The following is a 23,682-nucleotide window of genomic DNA, read 5'->3' on the forward strand; positions in this document are numbered from 1 at the left end:
GTTTCAGATTTGGGTTTTTCTTAAATTTAAAAAATTTATTAATGAAAAAGCCATATGACATTTACAAGGGATGTGTAATCCCACCCAAAAAAAAAAAAAAAAAAGACTTGCAGTCAAGATACTGTGGATCAAAGATAGCAAGCAGCCATGACAGATGGGCAACAAATCTGTAGTCAAAAGAGACAGACGCCTTCATCAAGGAGCTTCAACAGAAAATCACATCAGAATATGTGATGCCATATGAATTGTTTTTTTCTTGCCTCTTTTTTTTCCCAACTGATGATCAGATATTCAGATTGAATCTAGGAAAGGTAAATCTACTAAATCAAATACAACATAAACGTAGTAGATTGAGAAAGAGAGGCAAGAAATAGGGGACATTTAGGGAAATGTGAAAGAGATGAGACAAAAATAAAACCACAGCCAGAGAAGGTTGAGAGCTGAATTTAGAGTTAAGACCAAAGGGAGAGATCAGGCAGGCTCAAGAAAAAAAGGAAGTGAACAAACGACAGCAATCAAGGTAATCAACGACCATCTCCCCGGTTGAATGAGCATAGTAGCAACTAGCAAGGTTATCGGTTTTGTATTCCCCCATCTCTCTGTCTCTCTGTTCCCAAACTTATTCACTATTAAAGAAAAACAGACGTTAAAGGTAGCTACAAAGTTATGAAGTACATCACATATATAGTAGAACCCATTTTAGATCATTGAAATTTCAATTAATCTAACTATGAGACCTAGGTATTATTTTTGTCAAAGTACATTTTCGCCAAAATGTTTTACGAGTGCAGAAGAAAATAAAATTTTTATCTTACAAACTTAAATGAGCTTCTTTTTCTCGAAGAAGGTTTTCAAGTGCCAAAATTGTAATCCTGCTACTGACAAGCAAAGAAAAAGTGAGAGGAAGGAGAACCAGAACATTTTGGAGGTAGTAGCTTGGTTCAGCTCCTGCATTTCTTCTTCTCTGGAAAAAATCATACACAGAACTCATGAATGAAGGAATACGATTCATTGAGGAAAAAAATAGGTTGGGTATACATTCATGAGTTTCAGTGACAAAGATGCTTCCTTACCTTTCTCGCAAATAAAACATTTCCTCGTGAATGGAGGTAACAGTATCATACAGCTTCTTCAATTCTAGTTCCATCTCCTGGAATTTACATAGAAGTACAAAAAAGGAAACATGAGACTTTTCTTTTTCACCTGTTTTACTTCAGGTAAAAGATATCCAAAGATGAACATGTAAAGAGTGCATGCATTCATATAAAAAGAAAGCTGATGCATAGCTGAATAGGTTAAAATGAAGGCAAAGTCACTTCTTATACATAGAAAGGGCCAAAGTGCAAAGAGATCAGCCAAGTGAACTTCATAATCAGCATTAAATGCCAAGTGAAGATAGACAGTACGCTGAAAAAAGAAGATAACAGAGCTTAAGTCTAAAGAAAAACCAGTAATTTCAACAAAGCATTGAAACCCTTTAGCTTAGCTTAGCACTAGGAACCACTGGTTTACATATTTTTCAAGTAGTTTCCATCAACTAAGACTGATTGATGTTTATTAGAAGAAATCTTTGATCAACAAGTCTACCAGGACTGTTCATCCCCCCTCTCTCTTAATAGAAGGCAAAATTTCATCTAGACAAGGATATGATATGCCTAGAGGTTTCTCCAAACTTGCTTTCAGGGCAACCTGACATTTCCAGGAAACGAATAGCAATTTTCCTTTGATACATTATTTACCCTTTTTCCTCAGCAGGAAAAAGCTATTCCCATCTAAATCAGACGTATGGGAAGCCAAGAAAAACTTCAACCAAATCATCTGTATAACAAGGAAGAACAAGCCTTGTGGACTTGTAGAACAAGAGAAAGACACCCCTTTTACAATAATAGCAAACCTTCTGTCTAACTCTAGCCGATAACATGAAAAAATCCAATGAATTCCAACTGGTCCCAAACCTCCACAGCATGGAAAATCTTAACCGAATTGCAGCCTAACATTTCAACATATTGTCCATTCTACAATTAGATAGAGCTATGGCCCTTCTGCCCCAGCAGACAGATATAAGCCAATCCCTTCAAAGAGTTAAACCCCTAACCAAGCTCCCAAATTCCAATAGTTCTTTTTTCATCGTTTCTTTGATCAGATACGCCAACCATCTTGATCTTATAAGTTAGGTGACCAACCAGAATTGCCCCCCTAGAATAATAAGCTCAAATAAAACAAAAAAAAAATTAAAGAAATAATATTTTTTTTGTGAAGGGCCAGAAGACTTACATCAACTTTGCCTTTCTTGGCAACATTAGACCAGTCCTTAGCATGAACTCCAGTCCTCCAATCAAAATCAACGTTCATCGTAATCTGCGGCGAATGATCCGGCGCCCAAAAGCACGCCATGTAATCCCCCTCTTCCGCCGCCGTAAATGCAAACTGCCCGGTCTCCACTTTCTCCGCCGAGTGAAAATTATTCCCATGCGACGACGTTACCTTCATTTACTCTCAAAATTCATTATAAATAATAATAATAATAACCAAAACCACAAAAAATAAAATAAAATAGAGATTGGGTTTTTTTTCCTAGAGTACCCTGACGGTGAGCTTGTGAGAATCAGGCAAAGGATATTCCTCGTTGGGATTGACAACGTGGTACTTTCCGACCGACATTGAACTGCTTTTGATGTCTTCGGCGATGCATTTAGTCTGTCCCGATTGAAGCTCGAACCGTAACGATTGCGATGGAGGGGATAAAATCCCCACCACCAGAACCAAGATTAAGACCCATCGAAGAATCATAGTCAACGACTCAACGTCAATTCAACTGCTAGATACACAAAAACAGAGAGATTCTCTGTTTTTTTTTTTTTTTGCTGTAAAAGGAAATCAGTTCGGCTTTGGGGAGTCACCGCGAGAATGTAGAAGAAGAAAAAGATTAGGAAAAATAAAATAAAAAAATTAAAGGTCAAAGTTTAGTTTGTCACGTGGTGATATATAATTGGATCAGACACGTAACCGGTCCTGTCCTAAAAATCCCAGATCTGTCTTGGCTTTTAGGCACGTGAACGTATATATTATATGAAAAACATTGGATCCGACATTAAGTGTTTTTTTTATTAAATAATTTTGCTTTATTATTATTCATTCATTTTGTTAAAATAATTTATGAAAAAAAATTCATAAGTCAGCCCATTTTTTTATATACTGCTTCTTGTTTTAATTAATGATTTGTTATCAATTATCATTTTGTTTCTTGTTTCCTTTAAATTTGTTAAAAACAAAAATTGATGAAGAATATAAATATTTAATTTATTAAAATGAATAAATTATTAAAAAGTATAGAAATTTATGTAATTGGCTACGAATTTAAGACCAGATTTTTAAGAAGAAATTATAGATTAAGTTGTAGAACAGCACCACTACCCAAATTAGAAGATCTTCTTATTTTATATATTATTAAAAAAATAAAAAAGCAAGCTTTCAGTTGAAGGGAAGTTGATTTTGCAGTAAAAAAGAATGAAAGGTTAATCTAAATTTGATAATTTATATATTTATATCACGTAAAATATTAAAATTTTTATATTTATTTTATGTTTTATATAAAAATTATATTATAATTTGTATAAATAAAAAAATATGAAATATTTTTTATTTTATTAAATTTATATATAATTATTATTAAAATTTTAAATTATATTATTTTTATATTTTATTTATATATTATATTTATATTATATCAACATATCATATTTTAAATTATCAAATATATTTAGTAAATCGATTGTCAATCTAAATATTCAATGCAAAAGGTAATTGCTAAAGGTTTCTTTTTACAAAATGAAAAACAGATTTGGTTTTCATTTCGTTCGTATCTGATCCCAATTCCTATCTTATCTTGGCAATATTACAAAATTGATTTCAGAATGACAGCTTGTCCTCCGATCATCTGTTGGGGGTTCAAATTTTGCCATTATATGCATATAATTATAGATCAAGTATGCCATAAATGCAGCTATTTTTGGGCAACTTAATTTAATTTGGTACTTGTTTTTCTATTGAAAATGTATTAAAAATTAAAATTTTGATATTAATCATGGTGAATTAAGGAATGTAGTTGTCAATATCTGATATATATATATTCATAATTGTGCATCAATTACTCCTTAAAAACTCAGACTTCGAATTCATCAATGGCGGCAATTTCACAAAGGATTCAATTAACAGCTATTAAACCCAAATTATTAAACCCAAATTCCATTTTGTTTGTTTCTTAATTTCAACATTTTTAGAACGTAAAATGTTTGTAAAGAGGCAATGGAAAAGTCACCAAGCGTGTATAATGGCAACGGTCGGAGCCGTCCAATCTTCCCTTATATATAATTTTTTGTTTCTGCTTTATTTCCTTCAGGTGCTTTGATTTTCTCAATAACCAAACAGATACTATTCCTTTTTGAAATCCAAAAACAAGAAAAAAAAAAAAAAAAAAGACATTCGTTTTCCATGGAAATAAGAAATAATGAAAACTAAAGAACAAAGAAAATAGAGTAAATAGATTCCAGTTATGATCTGTTTGGTTGGTGAGATTCATTCATTCAATTCATTTGATTTTTCTTCCTCTGTTTAAGCTCGTGATCTCTTTCTAGGGTTTTTTTTTAAAGGGGAAATCGGATATTCTTGATTGTAAAGTGTGAAGAATTGATTGTTTTTCAAATGAAGAGGCGGCAATGAGGAGAGGGGAAGAGAAATGGAGATTAGATCTGAGAACAACAATGTACAAGTGAGGTGCGACAAGATTCCTAGCCAATTGATTCCTAGGACTCGCCTTCAGGTTTGGTTCTTTAGAGTTTGTTCCACCATTTTTGTTTGGACTTGTTTGGTCCAGCTCGTTGCCGTTGGTCAGCTATGGCACCCTCGTTTGCTTACCGGTTTAACGAACCGGATTTCCAGGATCACACGCCCTCCTCTTCGTCTTCAGCACGCGCTTCATTCCCCTCCTCCTCTCGTTCCTCCCAGTGAGTCCCCCACCCCCACCCCCATCTCTCTTTTTGTTCTTTTGCCTTGAATTTGCTCAAATATTCGATTTGCTTTGGAATTTCTGTTGAATTTGAGAAAGAAAATGGTATGAGGAAATATATTTGCTGAGTGCTGACATTTGATATATTCACCTCTCTGCCATCGTTCTGTTGATGTGGTGTCTGGGGCTCATTAAGATTTGAGACTGCTATTACTCAAGGAGTGCAATCATTGCCATGGGATTGAAGTAGTTGCATCACTTTGTTATACAAAAAATACTGAATAAAGAACTGAATTTGTATTGCTTCCTGGAAGATGGCTTGTGCTAGATTGCAATGTACTTGTCAGTTTGCATTTCCTTATGGCATCCTCAGTTATATGTAAATTGTTCCGCATGGAAACTCTAATGAATTGATTGTTGGAATGCCCTCTATGTTATCCTTTTAGGCTGTCAAAATACCAGCGGTACTAAGTTTTTGGGTTCTTGATCATGTTCCTGAATTCCTTAGGTTTATGGTATGCTTTGTAGGTTTCACTTTTCCAAATATTTGTTGTCACATGATGCGCTAGAACCTCCATATCTTGTTTCTTCTTGGGCAATTAAGAATTTCATAACTGATACATTATACCTTATATGTGTGTCTATGAATTTTATTGAAGGAAATACTTTTTGCCTTTTCAATTCAATCTTTGGAAAAAGTAAGTCCTTCATTCTTGTCTATTTGCAGGAAATTATAAAAGTAATGGTTTTCTCAAAGTTTCATGCAATGGGGGATTGAATCAAATGCGTGCTGCAGTCTGAATCTTTTCTCTAGTTCATCTTTTCCTTGTTTGTTTATTAAATATTATGTTATTAATCCAGCTAATTGGGCATTGTTAGATCTGTGACATGGTTGCTGTTGCCCGACTTTTAAATCTCACTTTGGTTGTTCCAGAGCTTGATAAAACATCATTCTGGGCGGACCCTAGGTGTGTTTATCATTCCGAAAAGGTTACACTACTGTGCCCTTCTTTCACAGCTGATTTAAAAGTCTTTGATTCATGATCTGTTTTTGCAGTGATTTTGAGGACATTTTTGATGTGAGACATTTCATTGATTCTCTAAGGGATGAAGTTCGCATTGTCAAAAGGCTGCCAAAGAGATTTAGTAGGAAACATGGGTTTGAAGCTTTTAGGATGCCTCCTGTTAGCTGGTCAAATGAAAAATACTACTTAGAACAGGTTTGTTGCTCATTATTAATTCCTACTTTTAGCATCAAAATGAGTTTCTCTCTCATTTACGATTCCACAGCAAATTGGTAATTCTCTCAATGGATGGATATGGATTTGTTTGTCTCTTCTGTTTACTTTTTTTGGTTATGCAGTAGAATCTAATGCCTTTGACATTATTTTGCAGATTCTACCACTGTTCGGTAAGTATAAGGTAGTATACTTCAATAGAACAGATGCACGACTGGCAAATAATGGGATCCCGCTCTATCTTCAGAAACTCAGGTGCCGCGTTAATTTCCAAGGACTAAAATTTACTCCTGAGATTGAGACATTAGGGTACAAATTGGTTCGCATTCTTCAAGAAAAGGGTCCCTTCCTGGCATTGCATCTAAGATACGAAATGGACATGTTGGCTTTCTCAGGTTGTACACGTGGCTGCACTGTGGAAGAAGCTGAGGAGCTAAAACGATTGAGGTTTGTTACATTTGAAGCTTGTATATTCCACTAAAAACACTCAAATTATCTTAGGTACGAGTGGTGTGCGGTGCCCTCTATCTAGGAACACACACTAGTTACCCCCTGCATGCACACACACCGCCAACAAGATAGCAAAGCTGTATGCCACAACTTAAATGTGGGCATTTCCTAAAGTATAATGTCAGATTGGTAAGGACAATAAAGCTAAAATGCCTTCCACTTTTGGCAGTTATCAGTAACCAAATTGAGTTTGTTTTTCGGCAATATGATTGTGGTGTGCTTTGAGTTGCATCAAATGTTTTAACTAGTGATAACAAGAAGTAAATCCAAACCTTGATCTATAAGGCATCTTGTGATCTCAACATTTATCAGGATGTGGTAAAACAAAAATGTAACTAGATAGCTATCCTTCCTTTCAGGTATGCATACCCTTGGTGGAGAGAAAAAGAGATAGTGTCTGAAGAGAAGAGACAACAAGGGTTGTGTCCTCTGACACCGGAGGAAGCAGCATTAATTTTGCAAGCATTGGGTTTTGATAAGGAGACTCAGATTTACATTGCTTCTGGTGAGATTTATGGCAGTGAAAGGAGACTGGCACCACTAAGAGCTGCATTTCCTCAGATTGTGAGTTTACGACCCTGTAAATGTTTAGCTTTTGGTATTGATATGTTTGTTCAAAGGCTTGTCAAAGCACCGGATTTCTTTTATTACCAACTTCTTTTAAATGCATATGAAAACTCTAAGCTCTTGATAGAATTTTGGGACGTAGTTGCAAATTGTTGTTGAAGTCTTCATTGATTCCAACAGTGATGTGGCACTCACCCATATTAAAGAGACAGTTTGGATTTCATGAACCATTTTCCTTTTGCTTAGTTGAGCCAACAGAATCTCTTTAAGACTTGATCAGCATACATGTTACTAATTAACCAATGGTGTTAGATCTGCTTTTTGCTTCTAACAACAGGCACCTGGAACTGTAGTTTTTATTGTGGTATTGCACATGATTCTTGTAGATCTCAAGACATTACAATTTCAGGTTAAAAAGGAAACACTACTAGATCCAGTGGAACTGCAGCAATTTCAGAACCATTCATCTCAGATGGCAGCTTTGGACTTTATGGTATCAATTGCCAGCAATACTTTCATTCCCACATATGATGGGAACATGGCAAAAGTTGTAGAAGGTCATCGCAGGTACGTACAATGCTGAATTATGTAACAAGGGAGGGGGTGGGGGATTATTTTCGTTGTCCTGACAAGCTTTTATTCAGGTATCTTGGGTTTAAAAAAAGTATCCTGCCCGATCGAAAGAAACTCGTGGAATTGCTGGATTTGCATCAGAATGGGACACTTCCATGGAATGACTTTGCACTAGCTGTAAGACAAGCGCATAAAAACCGGATGGGACAGCCCTTCCATCGTCGGATCATTCCTGACAAACCAAAGGAGGAAGATTATTTCTATGCAAACCCTCAAGAATGCCTTTGTGAGGGAACAAATTGTGAAGACTTACTAGGCCTTGGTAACTCAAATACGCTACAATGACTGTGGGTGTTCGGATCTGAATCTCGGCTTGAAATAGTTTCACACAAACTGTTTCTAAATGGTGTGGATGATAATCCAGTCAGGTTCAGGACAGAATGCCCTAAACAACCATGTACAGTGCACTCAAAAGAGTCCTCCAGCTCCCATCTCGGCACCAAAAAATTTTTTTTTCCCCTTTGCTTATAAATTTATTTGTTTTTCTTTGACCTTTTTATCTGTTGATTGTATTCAGCACTATCACATAATTCGAAAGTCGAATTAACGAATATTTGTACAATTTCGTTGTCCGTCGTTCTTTTAAGTGCCCCGATGCAATGATCCTCGCACATACCAAGTAGGGGTGAGCAAAAGTCGGTTTGAATCAATTAGATCAATCAAAATCGAGTGAATTCGGTTGAATCGGTTCGATTTATTCGATTTTAATTATAATTGGTTTTGTAAATCGGTTAAATTGGTTAATTCGGTCGATTTTTTGTTTTTAAAATTGATAACCGTACTGATCCAATTAATCGATTTTTTAATAATTAAAAATAAAAAAATTGAGATAAATATTTTTATTTATATATTTTTTGGTAAAATATTGTTGAAATTATTAAATTCTTTAGTAATTTAGTTTGAATGATATTAGAGTTTGAATTTTATTAAATTGAATTTATGGTTAAATAATTATTCATAATAGGAAAAAAATGATAAAAAAAATCGGTTATTTAACCAAACCGATTTGATCGGTTCGATTATGATCGATTATTTAATAATATTTGATCGATTCGATTATTTGTTAAATGAAAATCGATTAAGTCGGTTACTGATTTTTTCAAATCAAACCGATCGAATTGACCATTTACTCACTTCTACTGTCGACCTCAGCACGCATAACTACACAATGACACAATGGAATGTATAATCAAGATTAGCTTTAATGACAATTTAAAACATAATATAATAATACAATATAAACACAATACGAAAATAAAATATTAAAATGATATAATTTAAAATTTTAATAATAATTATATATGAGTTTAATAAAATTAAAAATATATACTTTATATTTTTGTATTGATATAAATTGTTATAAGTAATTTTTATATAAAAATATTATATAAATTTTAATATTTTATATAACATAAATATATAAATTATCATATTTATCAATTACTACATTCAGATATTATTGATGCTTAATGTGATCAAAAAATTTTCAGACTTCACTTATTAAAAGTTTTCTTTTATCTTGTTTAATTGTTTTCATGATTATTTTTTTCGATTTATATTTTCTTAGCTTCAAATTATGATTTTTTTATTATATAAAAATATATATTTTATTTCCTTTAATGGTATTAAGAGCAGTGAATTATATGTATATACACATTGTTTGTTTAATTGAGCCATTTCCAAAGCCTTGGAGTGATGGAGATCATCGGCTGAGTTTTGGTCCAAAACTCCTAATGGTTTCTTCCGCACACGTTTCTTTACAACTTGAATGTTAGAGAAAGATAGAGCCGCCAGTTCAGACAGCCCTACGTGGTAATGTATACTAAGGAAAATATCAGAATTATTGACCTAAAAAAGGGCAGTCCGGGTTCAAAATGTTCTTGCCCCTTTTATTTTGTTGTGTAGGGGCCACTAATAATTCAGATCAATTTATTAGTTGGTATTTGATGAGCAAATTTTATTGCAAAACTTTTGCGCATATCCTTTTAATTCAAGATATAACAATTTACCATTCGTTTTAAGTTCAAATCTCATATTATCAAAAAATAAATGAGACAATGATCATGCAAGATTATTAACATTTCCATGTTATGTAGTTTGACTTTGACAATATTTACCTAATCAAACCAAATTTGAATAACTTCAATTATTGACCTTTTAATAATTAAACCTTAGAATTTTAAGTAATTTTATGTATTAAATTATTAAAATAATCTAATAATTTTATTTTTATTTCTTTTGGTATATTTTATTCAGTTTATATAAATTATTGGACTGTCATGGATAGGGAATTAACAATGTTCATTCATTGCAACATAGAAAAAATTATTTTCAAATAAAAAATACACTTGCATGACCCTGTATTTTTTTTTATGATTTTTTTTTCTTACCAAGTACGTGGTAGAATCAGTCGGCCCTACGGAAATAGACAATAGTCAAGATCATTGAACTAAGATTGCAAGAATATTCAAAAGAAGGCCTATGATTTTTATTCTTTAAAAAACAGGCTTTTGGAAATTATTTGAGAAAACATAATGAGACAAAAGGGCAATTTCTTCACCGGCTACATAGAATAAGATTATGTTATTACAGAAAATGATAAAGATCGACAGAAAAAGAAAGATCAAAACCAGGGTTTCGTAGGAGGTCAACCATTTGTTGGTTTTGGATTCCAGGTGGTCATAGATTTGGCTGTTTCTTCATGTCAAAAGGTATGGCTTTCAATATATGCATGCCAAAAAGCCACGCCTCTCCTTATCTCTCCTGTCCCTTCCTCTCTATTTCTTTCACATTCTTTTTTCCACGCATGGCGTGGCTATAATAAATGCACCTGGCCACCGCAGTGCTTTTGGTGTTGCTTTTTCTTCCAAATTGAAAGTTCTTTACGGCAATAATGAATGACAAGTACCGAACAATGAATTGAAGAGAAAGGGTCAATGTTTTCCTTTTATAAATAGATATATACAAGGGATGTCGAAAGCAAGCTTTCCACATTCGCCAAGTTGCTTTCAATTGTTGTTAACTTTATCGCTTGTTGTTTTCCAATATTGAAGTTTCTTAAAGTCTGGTTTTGCTTGTAACACTAAACTGTTGTGTTTATGTTCTTTTGCCAAAACCCAAACGGGAAAACATGAAGTTTGGGAAGGAATTTGCATCTCAAATGGTGCCGGAATGGCAAGAAGCATACATGGATTATGGTTACCTGAAGACTATTTTGAAAGAAATCCATCTTTTCAAGCAAAAGACCAGACCACCAACCACCCCACGTGGCCTAAGACGAAAGCTGACATTGTACAGAGCTTTCAGTGGCCTGACCCAAAGACGTAACCAGCCCATCAGTCCATCTTCACCAGATATCGAAGATCAACCCATTTTGGTGAATTCTGTCAACCGGGATGGTTCCCAAAGTTATCAAACAACTTTCCTTATGCAAGCAGACGATGGAGGAGAATACGAGTCGGTCTTCTTTAGAAGGCTTGATGATGAGTTCAATAAGGTGGATAAGTTTTACAAGATGAAGGTGGAAGAGGTGATGAAGGAGGCTGAGATCTTGAACAAGCAAATGGATGCTTTAATTGCTTTTAGAATTAAAGTGGAGAATCCTCAAGGATGGTCATGGCAAGACAGGTCAGGTGACATGACCCGTCTTGCCTCAGATGTTGCAGCCTCTACAGCTGCATTGGCTGCTTCTACTCCAGCTGGTGCTAGAGCAAGCAGTAAGTCATGCACAAGCACAGCATATTTAGTTATTAATTTGAACTAAAATAAAATCTTGGGGAGACCAAATTTTATGAATGCCTTTTGCTTGATTTGCAGGAAGAGTTGATCGCATGGAGGTTATAGAAGAGGGGCCAAGCATCCATGAGGAATCAGATGAGGATAAAGAAGACAAAGAGAGCAAAGATATGAAGGAGAATATTATTCAAGTTCAAAGGCCAGAGGTCAAAAACCTTAATGACCGTAGACCAGCTCCGTTACAAATACTAAACCGTGTTAAAATGAACAACACCTTGGAGACCCCTCGATCAACCATTAAAGGTTTTCTAAACGTCCCTAAGCAGACTGAGCTGAAGTTTAATAGGGAAAATCTGAAGAAAGTTGAAGACCAACTTAAGCGAGCTTTTGTTGAATTCTACCAAAAACTTCGCCTTCTTAAGAGTTTTAGGTATGAACACTGCTGCATATACGAATTATTTGATCACTGTCAGTGTTTTATTCTAATTATATTTGACTTCTTAATTTGTGATTGAACAGCTTCTTAAATACATTGGCCTTCTCAAAAATCATGAAGAAATATGACAAGGTATATACCCCTTTTAATTCATCAACTTTTCCCCCTTTTACATGGCAAGCTAGATCCTCTCTTTAACAGCACTGTTCCTTATGCTTGCAGATCACTTCAAGGAACGCTGCGAAATCTTACATGAAAATGGTAGATAATTCTTATCTAGGTAGCTCCGAAGAGGTGAGCTTTTCTTATTTACTAATGTTTTGATTTGGATGGATCGGGAGGAAAGGATTCCTATCGCGTCATCACGTAGTTTTAGCACTAGATCCATGAGAATTCCTTCCACCGACCATCCAATGAAGCATAAAAATAAAGTTTTCTATAAAGTAAAAGCAGTAAGTTGCAAACTATGTTTAATGCCTTGGATTACTGATAATTTGCATGTTCAATTACAGGCTACCAAACTCATGGAGAGAGTTGAAGCTACATTCATCAAGCATTTTGCAAACTCAAACCGTAGCAAAGGAATGAATGTTTTAAGACCGAAAGCTAGGAAACAAAGACATAGAATAACGTTTTCTACTGGTAGGACTTGAAGCTTCATTTATAGAGAGAATTAATGAAGCAATTTCATTTGGTTAGATATAACTCTTACCAAGTCTTTTTCATGGGAATATTCTCAGGTTTCTTTGCCGGATGCACATTTGCTCTCATAGTAGCACTTATTTTGATTATTCGTGCCCGAAATATCATGGGTCAGGAAGGAAGGACCCAGTACATGGAAACCATGTTCCCTCTTTACAGGTAAGGTTTGGCTTAAATGTTTCTTGTTTATCATCTTCTTTTCTTGGCTACCATCCCCACTCACCTAAACCTTCAGATTCCTGTCCCTGCAATTCGAGTTAATTCTGTAGAATGCATTTGTTTGACACGCTTTTACAAAAATTTTGCAGCTTATTTGGATTCATTGTTCTACATATGGTTATGTATGCTGCCAATGTATACTTATGGAGGCGGTATCGAATTAATTATGCCTTCATATTTGGTTTCAAGCAAGGAACGGAACTAGGCTACAGAGAAGTGCTCCTTGTAAGTTTTGGTCTTGCAGCATCGGCACTAGCAAGTGTGCTCTCAAATCTTGATATGGAGATGGATCCCAAAACAAAGGATTATGAAGCATTCACTGAAATTATCCCTTTGATCTTGGTGGTGGTAAGATTATTGAATTTGATCCTAATGTGATGAACTGTTTTGCCACCCGGCCACCCCCATTCCATCAGCAACTGATTTCTTGGTTTCTTCTTTGCTCTGCAGCTTGTGTTTATTATACTGTTCTTGCCATTCAACATCTTATATCGATCCAGTCGTTTCTTCTTCCTCACATGTTTGTTCCATTGTATCTGTGCCCCTCTCTACAAGGTAAAAGAGAGATAGCTGAAGGTTTTATAGAATAGAAAAACAAACTCGTGAACTTAAACGATCGATCTAATTAATCTGTTAATTACATTTACTGCAGGTCACACTCCCAGATTTCTTCCTGGCAGATCAGTTAACTAGTCAGGTCTGTGACATGAAACTTGCTATCTGACAATGACATGACTTTGTTTGAAATGGTCACCGATATAAAAGTTTCAACCCTTTGATTGTTTCAGGTGCAAGCATTTAGAAGCCTTGAGTTTTACGTTTGCTACTATGGTTGGGGAGACTTTAGACACAGACGAAACAGTTGCAAAACCAACGATGTATTCAACACTTTTAGCTTCATTATTGCTGTGATTCCATATTGGTGTCGCCTCCTTCAGGTACTTATCTGTTTATTCACCAATCTTGAATTCAGGTAGCCCTTTTTAGAAGCCTAACACAAACTTTAACTTGATTTTTCAGTGCCTACGTCGATTGTTTGAAGAGAGAGACCCCTTGCAAGGATATAATGGGCTGAAATATTTCATCACAATCGTAGCCCTTTGTTTAAGAACTGCTTACAGTCTTAACAAGGGGATAGGTTGGAAAGTATTAGCTGTCATTTTCTCAGTTGCTGCTGCTATTTTTGGTACTTACTGGGACCTTGTCTTTGACTGGGGACTTCTGCATCGGCATTCTAAGAACAGATGGTTGAGAGACAAACTCCTTATCCCTCAAAAAAGTGTATACTTTGGTGCCATGGTGAGCATAAAGCTAGATGAAATTGAACATTTGCTCAGCATTCTATTCTATTATCTGTCTAACAATGTTTTATTCATTCAAAATGCAGGTCCTCGATGTTCTGCTGAGATTTGCGTGGTTGCAAACAGTGTTCAATTTCAATTTGTTTGATTTGCATAGACAAGCCTTGATCACCATAGTCGCCAGCCTTGAGATCATCCGGCGTGGCATGTGGAATTTCTTCAGGTAATTAAGATGTTTTGTCCGTGTTATCTGACCAATTCAATCTTGAGATTAAATCTCCAACATTTTTCTAACCTTCTTTCAGGTTAGAAAACGAGCATTTGAACAACGTGGGAAAGTACCGTGCATTCAAGTCAGTGCCATTACCTTTCAACTATGATGAAGATGAAGACAAAGATGAATAGGTTGTTCAAGTTCAACAAAGTAAAAGAAATGTGTGAAACTCAAACAGGAAGCAGCAGTAAAAAACTTGTTGTAACTAATTATCATTTGATTCTTTCTCCTTGTAGATCCTGTCCTACACTTTTTGGGGGTGCCATTAGAAGATTGATTAATCAAATTAGTGATTCACTTTCCTCTTTGCTTCCTCAGCTTTAAACATCTAATAAAAATGTCACCAGGGAAGTTAACACAGGAATAAAACCTGATTGCTTGAATATACAAAACGACTGAGATCGATTGAATAATAGCCAACTTTTTTTGAAGATTTGAGTCAAAGTTATACAAATCTAACTTCAATCATTTCTTTTGAAAATATTCAAAAGCTAGGCTACAAATTATACGCATATCCTACAGGAGAAAACTACATACACTTTTATAATTCGATCAAAAATCATGAAGAAATATGACAACATTTTTTATAATTCGATCTGGGTATCTAGTATTTTATTTGGATCTAATCCACCCGTGAACAATTTTATTAAAAAAACTTAAAATATTTTTCAAAAAATATTGATGAAAAATGAAAGCTCTATAGCATGCTATACTTGCTTCTTAATGTGTTTTATTTTCGTACTTAAAAATAATGAAGCATGCAAATGCACGTTGTGACAGCTGAGCAGCATGAACCTCCTCCATCGGGTTGCGGGTGCGCCGATCAGCTGCTCCCTGAATTGCGGTAGTGAAATGGCAGAACCGTAAATAGAACTATCTAAGCCGCGTTCACGTTTGACCATGACACACCCTAACTTGCATTTTGTAACTTCTTCACTTCAAAGTTCAACCACTTTGTTCTGTTCTGTTTCACTTCGCCTTTTATTTTGCCCAAAATCCAACCAAAAAGATTTTACCCAAAAATTCAACTTTAGATTTTTTTTTTTTACTTTTTATTGGTTTTGCTTCGAATGGATCTAAATTTGTTGAGACGACGATCGCTGTTTTCTTCAAAGTCATCTCGGTCCTCTTCCAGGAGTTCAGGATTCGACGCCATGCGGTTCACCAAGAGCCTGGCTACTTTCCTCATGGCTCTCCCTATTCTCATCATGCTCACCATGATCCTCAGACACCAGCCCCCCGATCGTTTGACGGGATTCGCTGACGCTAGACCCTTCTCCACCAATGTTACTACGCCCCCACTACTAGGTACACAACACAATTTTGATACTACTCTTACAAAGTAGAATTATAACGGATTAGATATGCATAAATCTTGCTAAATCACAACCCGATTTTAATAGGATTGAGTTTCTATAACCTCGAAGAAAATCAAGATTCAATCCTGTCAAAGTAGAAATTCAATTGATCAATTGGTAGTGATTGATCTTGCAGCAATTTATACACTTATAGTAGTATGTCTCAGTTCTTGTTTCTTTTCAATTCTTTGGTTCAGAAGTTGATGTCTCTCAATCTACTGACATGGCTAAAGACAAACTACTTGGTGGGCTTCTTGCTTCTGGGTTTGATGAACATTCTTGTTTAAGTAGGTACGAATCGATTTTGTATCGCAAAGTTTCACCTTACCAGCCTTCTGCATACCTTGTTTCTAAGCTTAGAAATTATGAAGATCTTCATAAACGTTGTGGACCCAACACTCAACCCTACAATAAAACAGTGGAACAACTCAAGTCTGGTGGTAGTGTTGGTTCTACGGATTGTAAATATGTTGTCTGGGTATGTTATAGTGGCTTGGGGAACAGGATTTTGACTCTGGCTTCAGTATTTCTTTATGCTCTTTTAACAGAGAGAGTCCTGCTTGTTGACCGAGGGAAGGACATGGCTGATTTATTCTGCGAGCCATTTCCTGAGAAATCATGGTTCTTGCCCCCGGATTTCCCTATCACTAATAAGTTTAACAGCTTTGGTCCCAAGTCTCCTGAATCCTATGGGAACATGCTTAAGAATAACCTTATAAAAGCTTCAATGGAATCAGAGCCATCGTATCTGTATCTCCATCTGGCTCATGATTATGATGACCATGACAAGCTCTTTTTCTGTGATGATGATCAAGCTCTTCTCAAAAAGGTGCCTTGGTTGATTGTGAGAACAGACAACTACTTTGTCCCCTCTCTTTTCTTGATGCCATCGTTTGAGCATGCACTATGCATGCTGTTTCCCGAGAAGGAAACCATATTTCACCACTTGGGTCGGTATCTTTTTCACCCATCAAATCATGTGTGGGGATTAATCACAAGGTACTATAAAGCATACTTGTCCAAGGCAGATGAGAGGGTTGGAATCCAAGTAAGAATTTTTGATAAAGGACCCGGTCCATACCAATATGTGAAGAATCAAATTTCAGCCTGTACCCTTGGAGAGAAGCTGTTGCCTGAAGTAGATATTAAAGGATCAATTAATGTCACTCCATCAGAGAACTCAAAGGTGAAAGCTGTTTTGATGACTTCTTTGGTTTCTGGGTACTTTGAGAACGTGAGAAACATGTATTGGGAACACCCTACAGTGAATGGTGACATAATTGGGGTTTACCAGCCAAGTCATGAAGAGCAGCAGCAGACTGAAAAGCGATTGCACAACATGAAGGCATGGGCAGAAATGTATCTGCTTAGTTTGACTGATGTGCTAGTCACAAGTGCCTGGTCCACATTTGGCTATGTAGCTCAGGGTCTTGGAGGTTTAAAGCCATGGATCCTTTACAAGTCTGAAAACCAGACAACCCCTAATCCACCCTGTCAGCGTGCCGTGTCAATGGAGCCTTGTTTCCATGCTCCTCCCTTTTATGACTGCAAAGCTAAGAAAGGAATTGATACAGGTAAAGTTGTTCCACATGTGAGACATTGTGAAGACATTAGCTGGGGTCTTAAGGTAGTAGATAGCCATGCTGAGTTATAGCTGCTTCAGGGATTTTAGTTTTACCAATTTTGCCTAGAAAATTTGGTAGAAATACAATTGTTTTGATTTTGACTGTGCTATACCGCTGTAGACACCCAATTGGGTCCGGGCCCAGATCAATTGGGCCTGACCCAAATGGGTAAGGCCCATTTCAATCCTGTATATTTTTTTTTTCTTCTTTTGTATTTTATGTATTTTATTATTATTATTATTATGTATATATTTATTTATTTTTTATTAGATTAGATTTATATGTATATAGTTATATATTTATTATTATTATTTTTATTTTTATTTTTAATATATACTTGGGTTTATCTTATTTTATTATTATTATTATTATTATTATTATTATTTTTAATTATCTGTTCTGATTTTTCCTGATTATCAGATTTTTTTTATATCTTTTGATTTATCTGATTATTATCTAGTATTTTTTTTATTTTTGATTTTGGAGGGCTAAGATTGAAGCTGAAGAATCCTACCGGGAATGGGAATTCAATCAAGAGAGTCCAATTGGATTCAAAGACTGAATTCCCGTCCAAGGAGGAATTGGGATTGATCAGAAACTCCTGATCAATCCCTATATAAAGCACCTCCTGGAACAGTCAAGAACAGACAGAAAACAGTAAGCAAAGCTACTGATTTGAAAGAAAATGAGGCGTATAGGAAGCTAAAAAAGGTTTAGGAGTGCTCTGGGAGTGAGAAAAAAATTTCTAGAAATTTCTGGCGAAAAAATTTTCTGGAAATTTCTGGGAAATTTCCAGATTCCGGCGAAAATTCCGGCAAAGTTTGAATATTCCGGCCAGAATTCCGGTCAACCTTGAAGTTTCCGGCGACCAGCCCAGTTTCCGGCGAAGAATCCCAGAAACCGGTGATCTTTCGGTAACTTCCGGCGAACTTCCGGCGAGATTTTCCAGATTCCGGCGAGAATTTCCAGAATCCGGCGAAATCCCACCGGTGTTCTTCAGTCTTTAGAGAGAAGGCAGAGAAAAGAAGGAAGAAGAGAGAGAGAGGAGAGGGGCGGTCTGCCGAAAAACAGAGGTTAGTGCCTTTTATACCCTCCCAAAACGACGTCGTTTTGGCTTTAAGTTAATAAGAGGATCCGCGCGTTTTGCCGAACCCGACCCGACCCGAAGCGTCGACCCGATTCTGACCCGCGCGTGCCAGCCCCCCTCCGAGCCGAGCCGAGCCGAGCCGTTCTTCCCGAGCCGCTTCTCCGAGCCGTTTTCTCTTCCTTGAGCCGAGCCGAGCCGAGCCGCGATCCGAGCCGCTCCAGGTTTTTTTTTTTTTTTTTGAATTTTTTTTTTTTGAATTTTTTTTTTATTTGACTTTGATTTTGATCTTGATTTTTTTTTCTTTTTTTTTTTTTCTTTAATTAATCCGACGACGGAGCCTCTACAAGTAAAAACAGTAGTTTTTCTTGCATACTCCTGAGGTGAGGGAATTTTTTTCAATTTTCTGCTAAAAGTATTAGAGTCAATTGAGAATAATTTTCGATAATTAATTACTTGGCTGATTTTGATTTTTTTCTTTAATTAATCCGACGACGGAGCCTCTGCAAGTGAAACAGTAGTTTTTCTTGTATACTCTTGAGGTGAGGGAATTTTCTCAATTTTCTGCTAAAAGTATTAGAGTTAATTGAGAATAATTTCCAATAATTAATTGGATGATTTTGATTTTTCTTTAATAAATCCGACGACGGAGCCCCTGCAAGTGAAACAGTAGTTTTTCTTGCATACTCCTGAGGTGAGGGAATTTTCTCAATTTTCTGCTAAAAGTATTAGAGTCAATTGAGAATCATTTCCAACAACTAATTACTTGGTAAAATTTTAAGGCTTTTGGATAATACAAATTTAAGCTGGTACCATCTTTTGATGGGCGTTGTGAGGGTGCTATAACCTTCCTCACACGTAACCGAACTCCCGAACTCTGTTCTGGTTAAGCAGACCCGAACCTATTCTTTTAGGGACCCTTAAGCTTAGGTGTTCCCTAAAAGGACAGATTCCTTAGGTGGCCAATCGCACCTAGATAAAAAAAGATTGGTGGCGACTCCCTGAAAGTCAATGTCTAGCGATGGATCCCCGGATCTAGACGTTATGACAGCTTGGCGACTCCACTGGGGAACTTGAGAGTCAGGCCAGCAAATGAATTTGTGTTATCCAAAAGCCTAATAAAGTTGAACCCTTTTTGTATATATGTGTTATTATTCATTCATTCTTATTTACATTGTTAATTATGGCATTCATATGCATGTGCATAACATGAGCTTTACACCCGAGCTCTGTCCCTCTAGGAGGGAGTAAAGTACCTATTGCTTTCGTGAGGTCTAATGCCTCCGCAGTGGCTAGCGAAATACTCCCACTCAAATTGAGCCTTTTCCGCTTGTAGCCTGTAATGGGTGAGGATTAGGGTGCCTTACTAGTCTGTGATGGACAATGATGTAAGGAACAATTTGAGGACCTTTAGACTTTGACTCTAAAACCTCATATAGTGAACCTTAAAGAGTGCCTAAACCTAGGTTAGAACCCTTTCTACCCAATGATAGATATACCTTGAAATTAAGACACAAAAAGGTGTTTATCTAATCATTTTGATTGTTTAACTTTGTGTATCATTTTCATTATCATATGTAACATTATGCATCAGCATCACTTTCATGTCATCCATGAAACTAACTACGTTGTTTGTCTGATTGTATACATCTGCATTATTTTCATGACCATGTTCTAACACAATCAGTTGCATCCATTTCACACTAGATTTTATTCAAAAAAATGTGCATTTCATTTGAGCATCATACATAAAGCATAGCATAACATTTCTGATCATGAGTATGGTACTCAAGGTTCCAGGATAGCTCCATCTAGCGAAAACCCTGCTCATCCATACAACACAAGATCCAGAGCCAGGCAAATGGAGGAGGAAAGTTCCCATAGATTTGAAAAGTTAGAAAAAGCTCAAGAGAAGATTGAAAGTGAACTAAGCAAGATTCTGGAGGCTCTTAATAACATGAATAAAGGAAAAAGAGTTGAAGAAAGTACAAGCCAGCAAATTCCCTCATTACAAGAAATGGCTGACCCTCTGTACCCTCCGGGTTTTGGCCCACCTCAAGCCCAGTCTACTCAAGAGGCCCCGCCACAACATTTCACATATCCTGGAATGCCATCAGCTTTCAACACAGGACAGTATAACAGCTATGTAAATCCTGTCTTCACTGAAAAGGCAGCAGATCCAATTCCTGATCTAGATGACTTAAAAGAGAAGGAGAAGGAAAAAATGAAGGTGGAAGCAAAAGAGAGTTCCAAGATTAGCATGCTAGAGCAGAGGCTACGGGCTGTGGAAGGATTTAGCTTTTATGGGTCAGTAGATGCTGCTGGGCTCTGCCTAGTCCCTGATGTGGTTATTCCCTATAAGTTCAAAGTACCAAAATTTGAAAAATATGACGGTACCAAGTGCCCCAAAACCCACATCATCATGTATTGCAGGAAGATGGCAGCTCATGCTCATGATGAAAAACTTCTGATGCATGTTTTCCAGGACAGTCTTACTGGCTCTGCCGCCAGATGGTATGTTCAGTTGGATAGGACTCGTATTCGCTCTTGGAGTGATATGGCACACGACTTCATCAGTCAATATCGACACATTATCGATTTGGCTCCTGATCGTTTGTCTTTGCAGAACCTGGAGAAAAAGGCAAACGAGTCTTTTAAAGAATATGCCCAGAGATGGAGAGATATAGCTTCACAGGTGCAACCTCCACTGACAGAAAAAGAGACCACAGTGCTGTTTGTTAGCACTTTGAAACCTCCCTATTATGAAAAGATGATAGGAAATACAACAAAGAATTTTGCTGACATGGTGATCTCTGGAGAAATTATTGAAAGTGCCATAAAAAATGGCAAGTTGAAAGGAGGAGAAACCAAGAAGACATCAGAAAAGAAAGAAGCTGAAGCTCAAGCTGTGAGCTTTGATAGACAACAATTCAGGGGTTATCAACCCTATCCATCCCAAGGCTACTCTCCATACTATCCCGCTGTGAATAATGCCTCATCCTACCCATACCAGTTAGCTTCACAACCATCTCATTCATCCACTTACCGCCTTAACATTCAAGCTCCTGTAAGAACTCAAGTTCGCCCTACTAACCCAGCAAGTGGCTCGCGAGAACAACGGACTGCTCGAGAAAAACCTGTATTTGATCCAATCCCTATGACTTATACAGAGTTATATCGAGAGCTTTATAATAGCCACTTGATTGCCCCCAGCCATGTGGAACCTCTTAAACCACCCTACCCAAAGTGGTATGATCCTACAGCCCACTGCGACTATCACTATGGAATTACTGGCCATTCTACTGAAAATTGCACTGCTTTAAAGTATAAGGTGCAACGGTTGATCAATGATGGAATGGTAAGTTTTGATCAAGGAAAAGCAACAACATTCAATGTTAACACCCTAAGTGAAAGTCAAGAACAGAAAGGATCTGGAGAGTCACAATGAATTGAGGGGCAAGATGTCAATGGGGATTTCTTCACCTGATCATATAGGGGGCTAATTTTTAATGAAGATAAGGCGGGTTGAAGTTTTTTTTGTCATTTTAAGATTTCTTTGCAAGTAATGTTAGATTTCTTTTTTGCAATATGACTTCATTTGTTATCATTTTAATAAAGGCAAGTCAATGCATTTCATTACATTTTTCTCTTTCACTTGATCATTATTCCATACCCCGGTACCTTTCATTCCCATTCTTAAATTTCAGATGATGAATGTTTAGACAATGATAATAATAATTCTGGGATTTAATTTTGAGAACTCATTCACATTAATATGAAGAGATGATTTGGGCAAGAAGTAAGCTGTTGCTGGAAGTGAAATAGATATGTTTTGAAGATGTGCAATCTTTCATACAGGATCATGAGCTTTGTTCAATAGATGATATTCAAGAAAAGTATTCACAATTGAGATGAAGAATGGCCATCTTTCTTTTACCATTGGAAAAACCATTTATTGTTACCCTTTTGAGCCTATCATTTTTTTTTCTGAAGAACCCCAACCAAGGATCACCCTCTACACTGGGGGGTAATTTTTGAAAAAAATCACAAAGATCTCAAAAAAAAAAAAAAAAAAAAGGGAAAAAACACCACAAAAGGTCTCAAAGATGGAAAGAGAAAGAAAAGATACGTGCCACACATGACTTGGGGCAAAGTAATGAGAATCCTTTGTGTGAGGAAAGAAAAAAGTAGTGAAATGATGTGGGGGCAAAATGCCAAGCTACATCAAATGATCCTTCGGTTTTGAACCTTTTCAATACATGTTTTGAGCCTATTATATCCATTTTTTTTATGACCCTTCACCTTGGCCTACATTACAACCTTGAAAAGTCCATTTAGATCAAGTGTGAATACTCAATTTGAATGATCATATGTTGGACGAAGGCATGCTCATGAGGAAGCAATGGAACAGTGCTCTAAAGTTGGATGTATGAAAGATATCAACAATAGATGAAAAATGAGAAAAAAAAAGATGAAAAAAAAAAAAAAGGAAAAAAAATGAGAAAATGAAAAAAAGATATTCAAATTGAAAACCCGAAAGGGTGATTTTGATAAAAAAAAAAAAAAAAAAAAAAAAAGAGATCCAGGTCAAATGGCCCACGTAAATAGAAGAAATCTGAGGATCCTTCAAAGACTGGGGCAAAGTTTGCCAAGCTCAAGTTGACTTCAACAGTAAATGGAATGAGTTTTTGAAAAAGAATCTTAGATTAATGTTGAGAATTGTCTGAATTTTCATCATTTGGACATACCATCCATTCCAATGACATGTATCCAATTTGTTTCCTTTTTCATTTGCTTTGTACCAAAACAGATCTTCATTGATTATCTTGACCATAATTCACCTTGTGTTCCTCTTATTGTTACACCCCCAGAATGAATTGAGAAAATGTTTGATTACATTATATTTGTCAAGATTTGAAATGATAATGAATGAATGAATATGTGCTTAAAAGAGTCTTGTATTCATTTGAAAAGAAATCTAAGATGATGAAGAAA

General features: G+C 36.2%; 4 protein-coding genes across 7 annotated transcripts; 3 read left to right on the forward strand and 1 right to left on the reverse strand.

Annotated features, from left to right (window-relative positions):
• Window positions 1-330: 330 nt before the first annotated feature.
• Window positions 331-2,917, reverse strand: LOC111287145 (transmembrane emp24 domain-containing protein p24delta9-like). The gene is made up of 4 exons (XM_022877435.2): window positions 2,584-2,917; window positions 2,275-2,484; window positions 1,074-1,150; window positions 331-964 (listed from the first exon to the last, which is right to left on the reverse strand). Exons 1-4 carry the CDS (start codon window positions 2,788-2,790, stop codon window positions 820-822), a joined length of 639 nt encoding a protein of 212 aa, XP_022733170.1. The 5' UTR covers window positions 2,791-2,917; the 3' UTR covers window positions 331-819.
• Window positions 2,918-4,325: 1,408 nt separating this feature from the next.
• Window positions 4,326-8,515, forward strand: LOC111288243 (O-fucosyltransferase family protein). 4 transcript variants are annotated; one of them, XM_022879046.2, is made up of 8 exons: window positions 4,326-5,003; window positions 5,733-5,800; window positions 5,885-5,973; window positions 6,063-6,225; window positions 6,401-6,690; window positions 7,113-7,317; window positions 7,730-7,887; window positions 7,965-8,515. In XM_022879046.2, the coding sequence occupies exons 1-8, from the start codon at window positions 4,736-4,738 to the stop codon at window positions 8,236-8,238; spliced, it is 1,515 nt and encodes a 504-aa protein (XP_022734781.1). In that variant the 5' UTR covers window positions 4,326-4,735; the 3' UTR covers window positions 8,239-8,515. The 4 variants fall into 4 exon arrangements, with proteins under 4 accessions (XP_022734781.1, XP_089616254.1, XP_022734783.1 ...); XM_089760128.1 differs by having other exon boundaries at window positions 4,500-5,003; window positions 7,739-7,887; XM_022879048.2 differs by lacking the exons at window positions 5,733-5,800; window positions 5,885-5,973 and having other exon boundaries at window positions 4,603-4,819; window positions 4,939-5,003.
• A 2,378-nt stretch (window positions 8,516-10,893) lies between these two features.
• On the forward strand, window positions 10,894-14,921 carry LOC111288191 (phosphate transporter PHO1 homolog 3-like). The gene is made up of 13 exons (XM_022878970.2): window positions 10,894-11,669; window positions 11,770-12,118; window positions 12,208-12,256; window positions 12,347-12,418; window positions 12,637-12,766; window positions 12,865-12,985; window positions 13,135-13,393; window positions 13,496-13,600; window positions 13,698-13,742; window positions 13,834-13,983; window positions 14,066-14,344; window positions 14,433-14,569; window positions 14,652-14,921. Exons 1-13 carry the CDS (start codon window positions 11,084-11,086, stop codon window positions 14,749-14,751), a joined length of 2,382 nt encoding a protein of 793 aa, XP_022734705.1. The 5' UTR covers window positions 10,894-11,083; the 3' UTR covers window positions 14,752-14,921.
• A 393-nt stretch (window positions 14,922-15,314) lies between these two features.
• LOC111287529 (galactoside 2-alpha-L-fucosyltransferase-like) lies at window positions 15,315-18,006 on the forward strand. Its single transcript, XM_022878152.2, has 2 exons — window positions 15,315-15,928; window positions 16,176-18,006. Exons 1-2 carry the CDS (start codon window positions 15,691-15,693, stop codon window positions 17,630-17,632), a joined length of 1,695 nt encoding a protein of 564 aa, XP_022733887.1. The 5' UTR covers window positions 15,315-15,690; the 3' UTR covers window positions 17,633-18,006.
• The last annotated feature ends 5,676 nt before the right edge of the window (window positions 18,007-23,682 follow it).

The sequence above is a fragment of the Durio zibethinus genome, chromosome 4 (genome assembly GCF_047325235.1).
Source record: "Durio zibethinus cultivar Kanyao isolate XHJ-2024 chromosome 4, ASM4732523v1, whole genome shotgun sequence".
In the NCBI taxonomy this organism is placed as follows: Eukaryota; Viridiplantae; Streptophyta; class Magnoliopsida; order Malvales; family Malvaceae; genus Durio; species Durio zibethinus.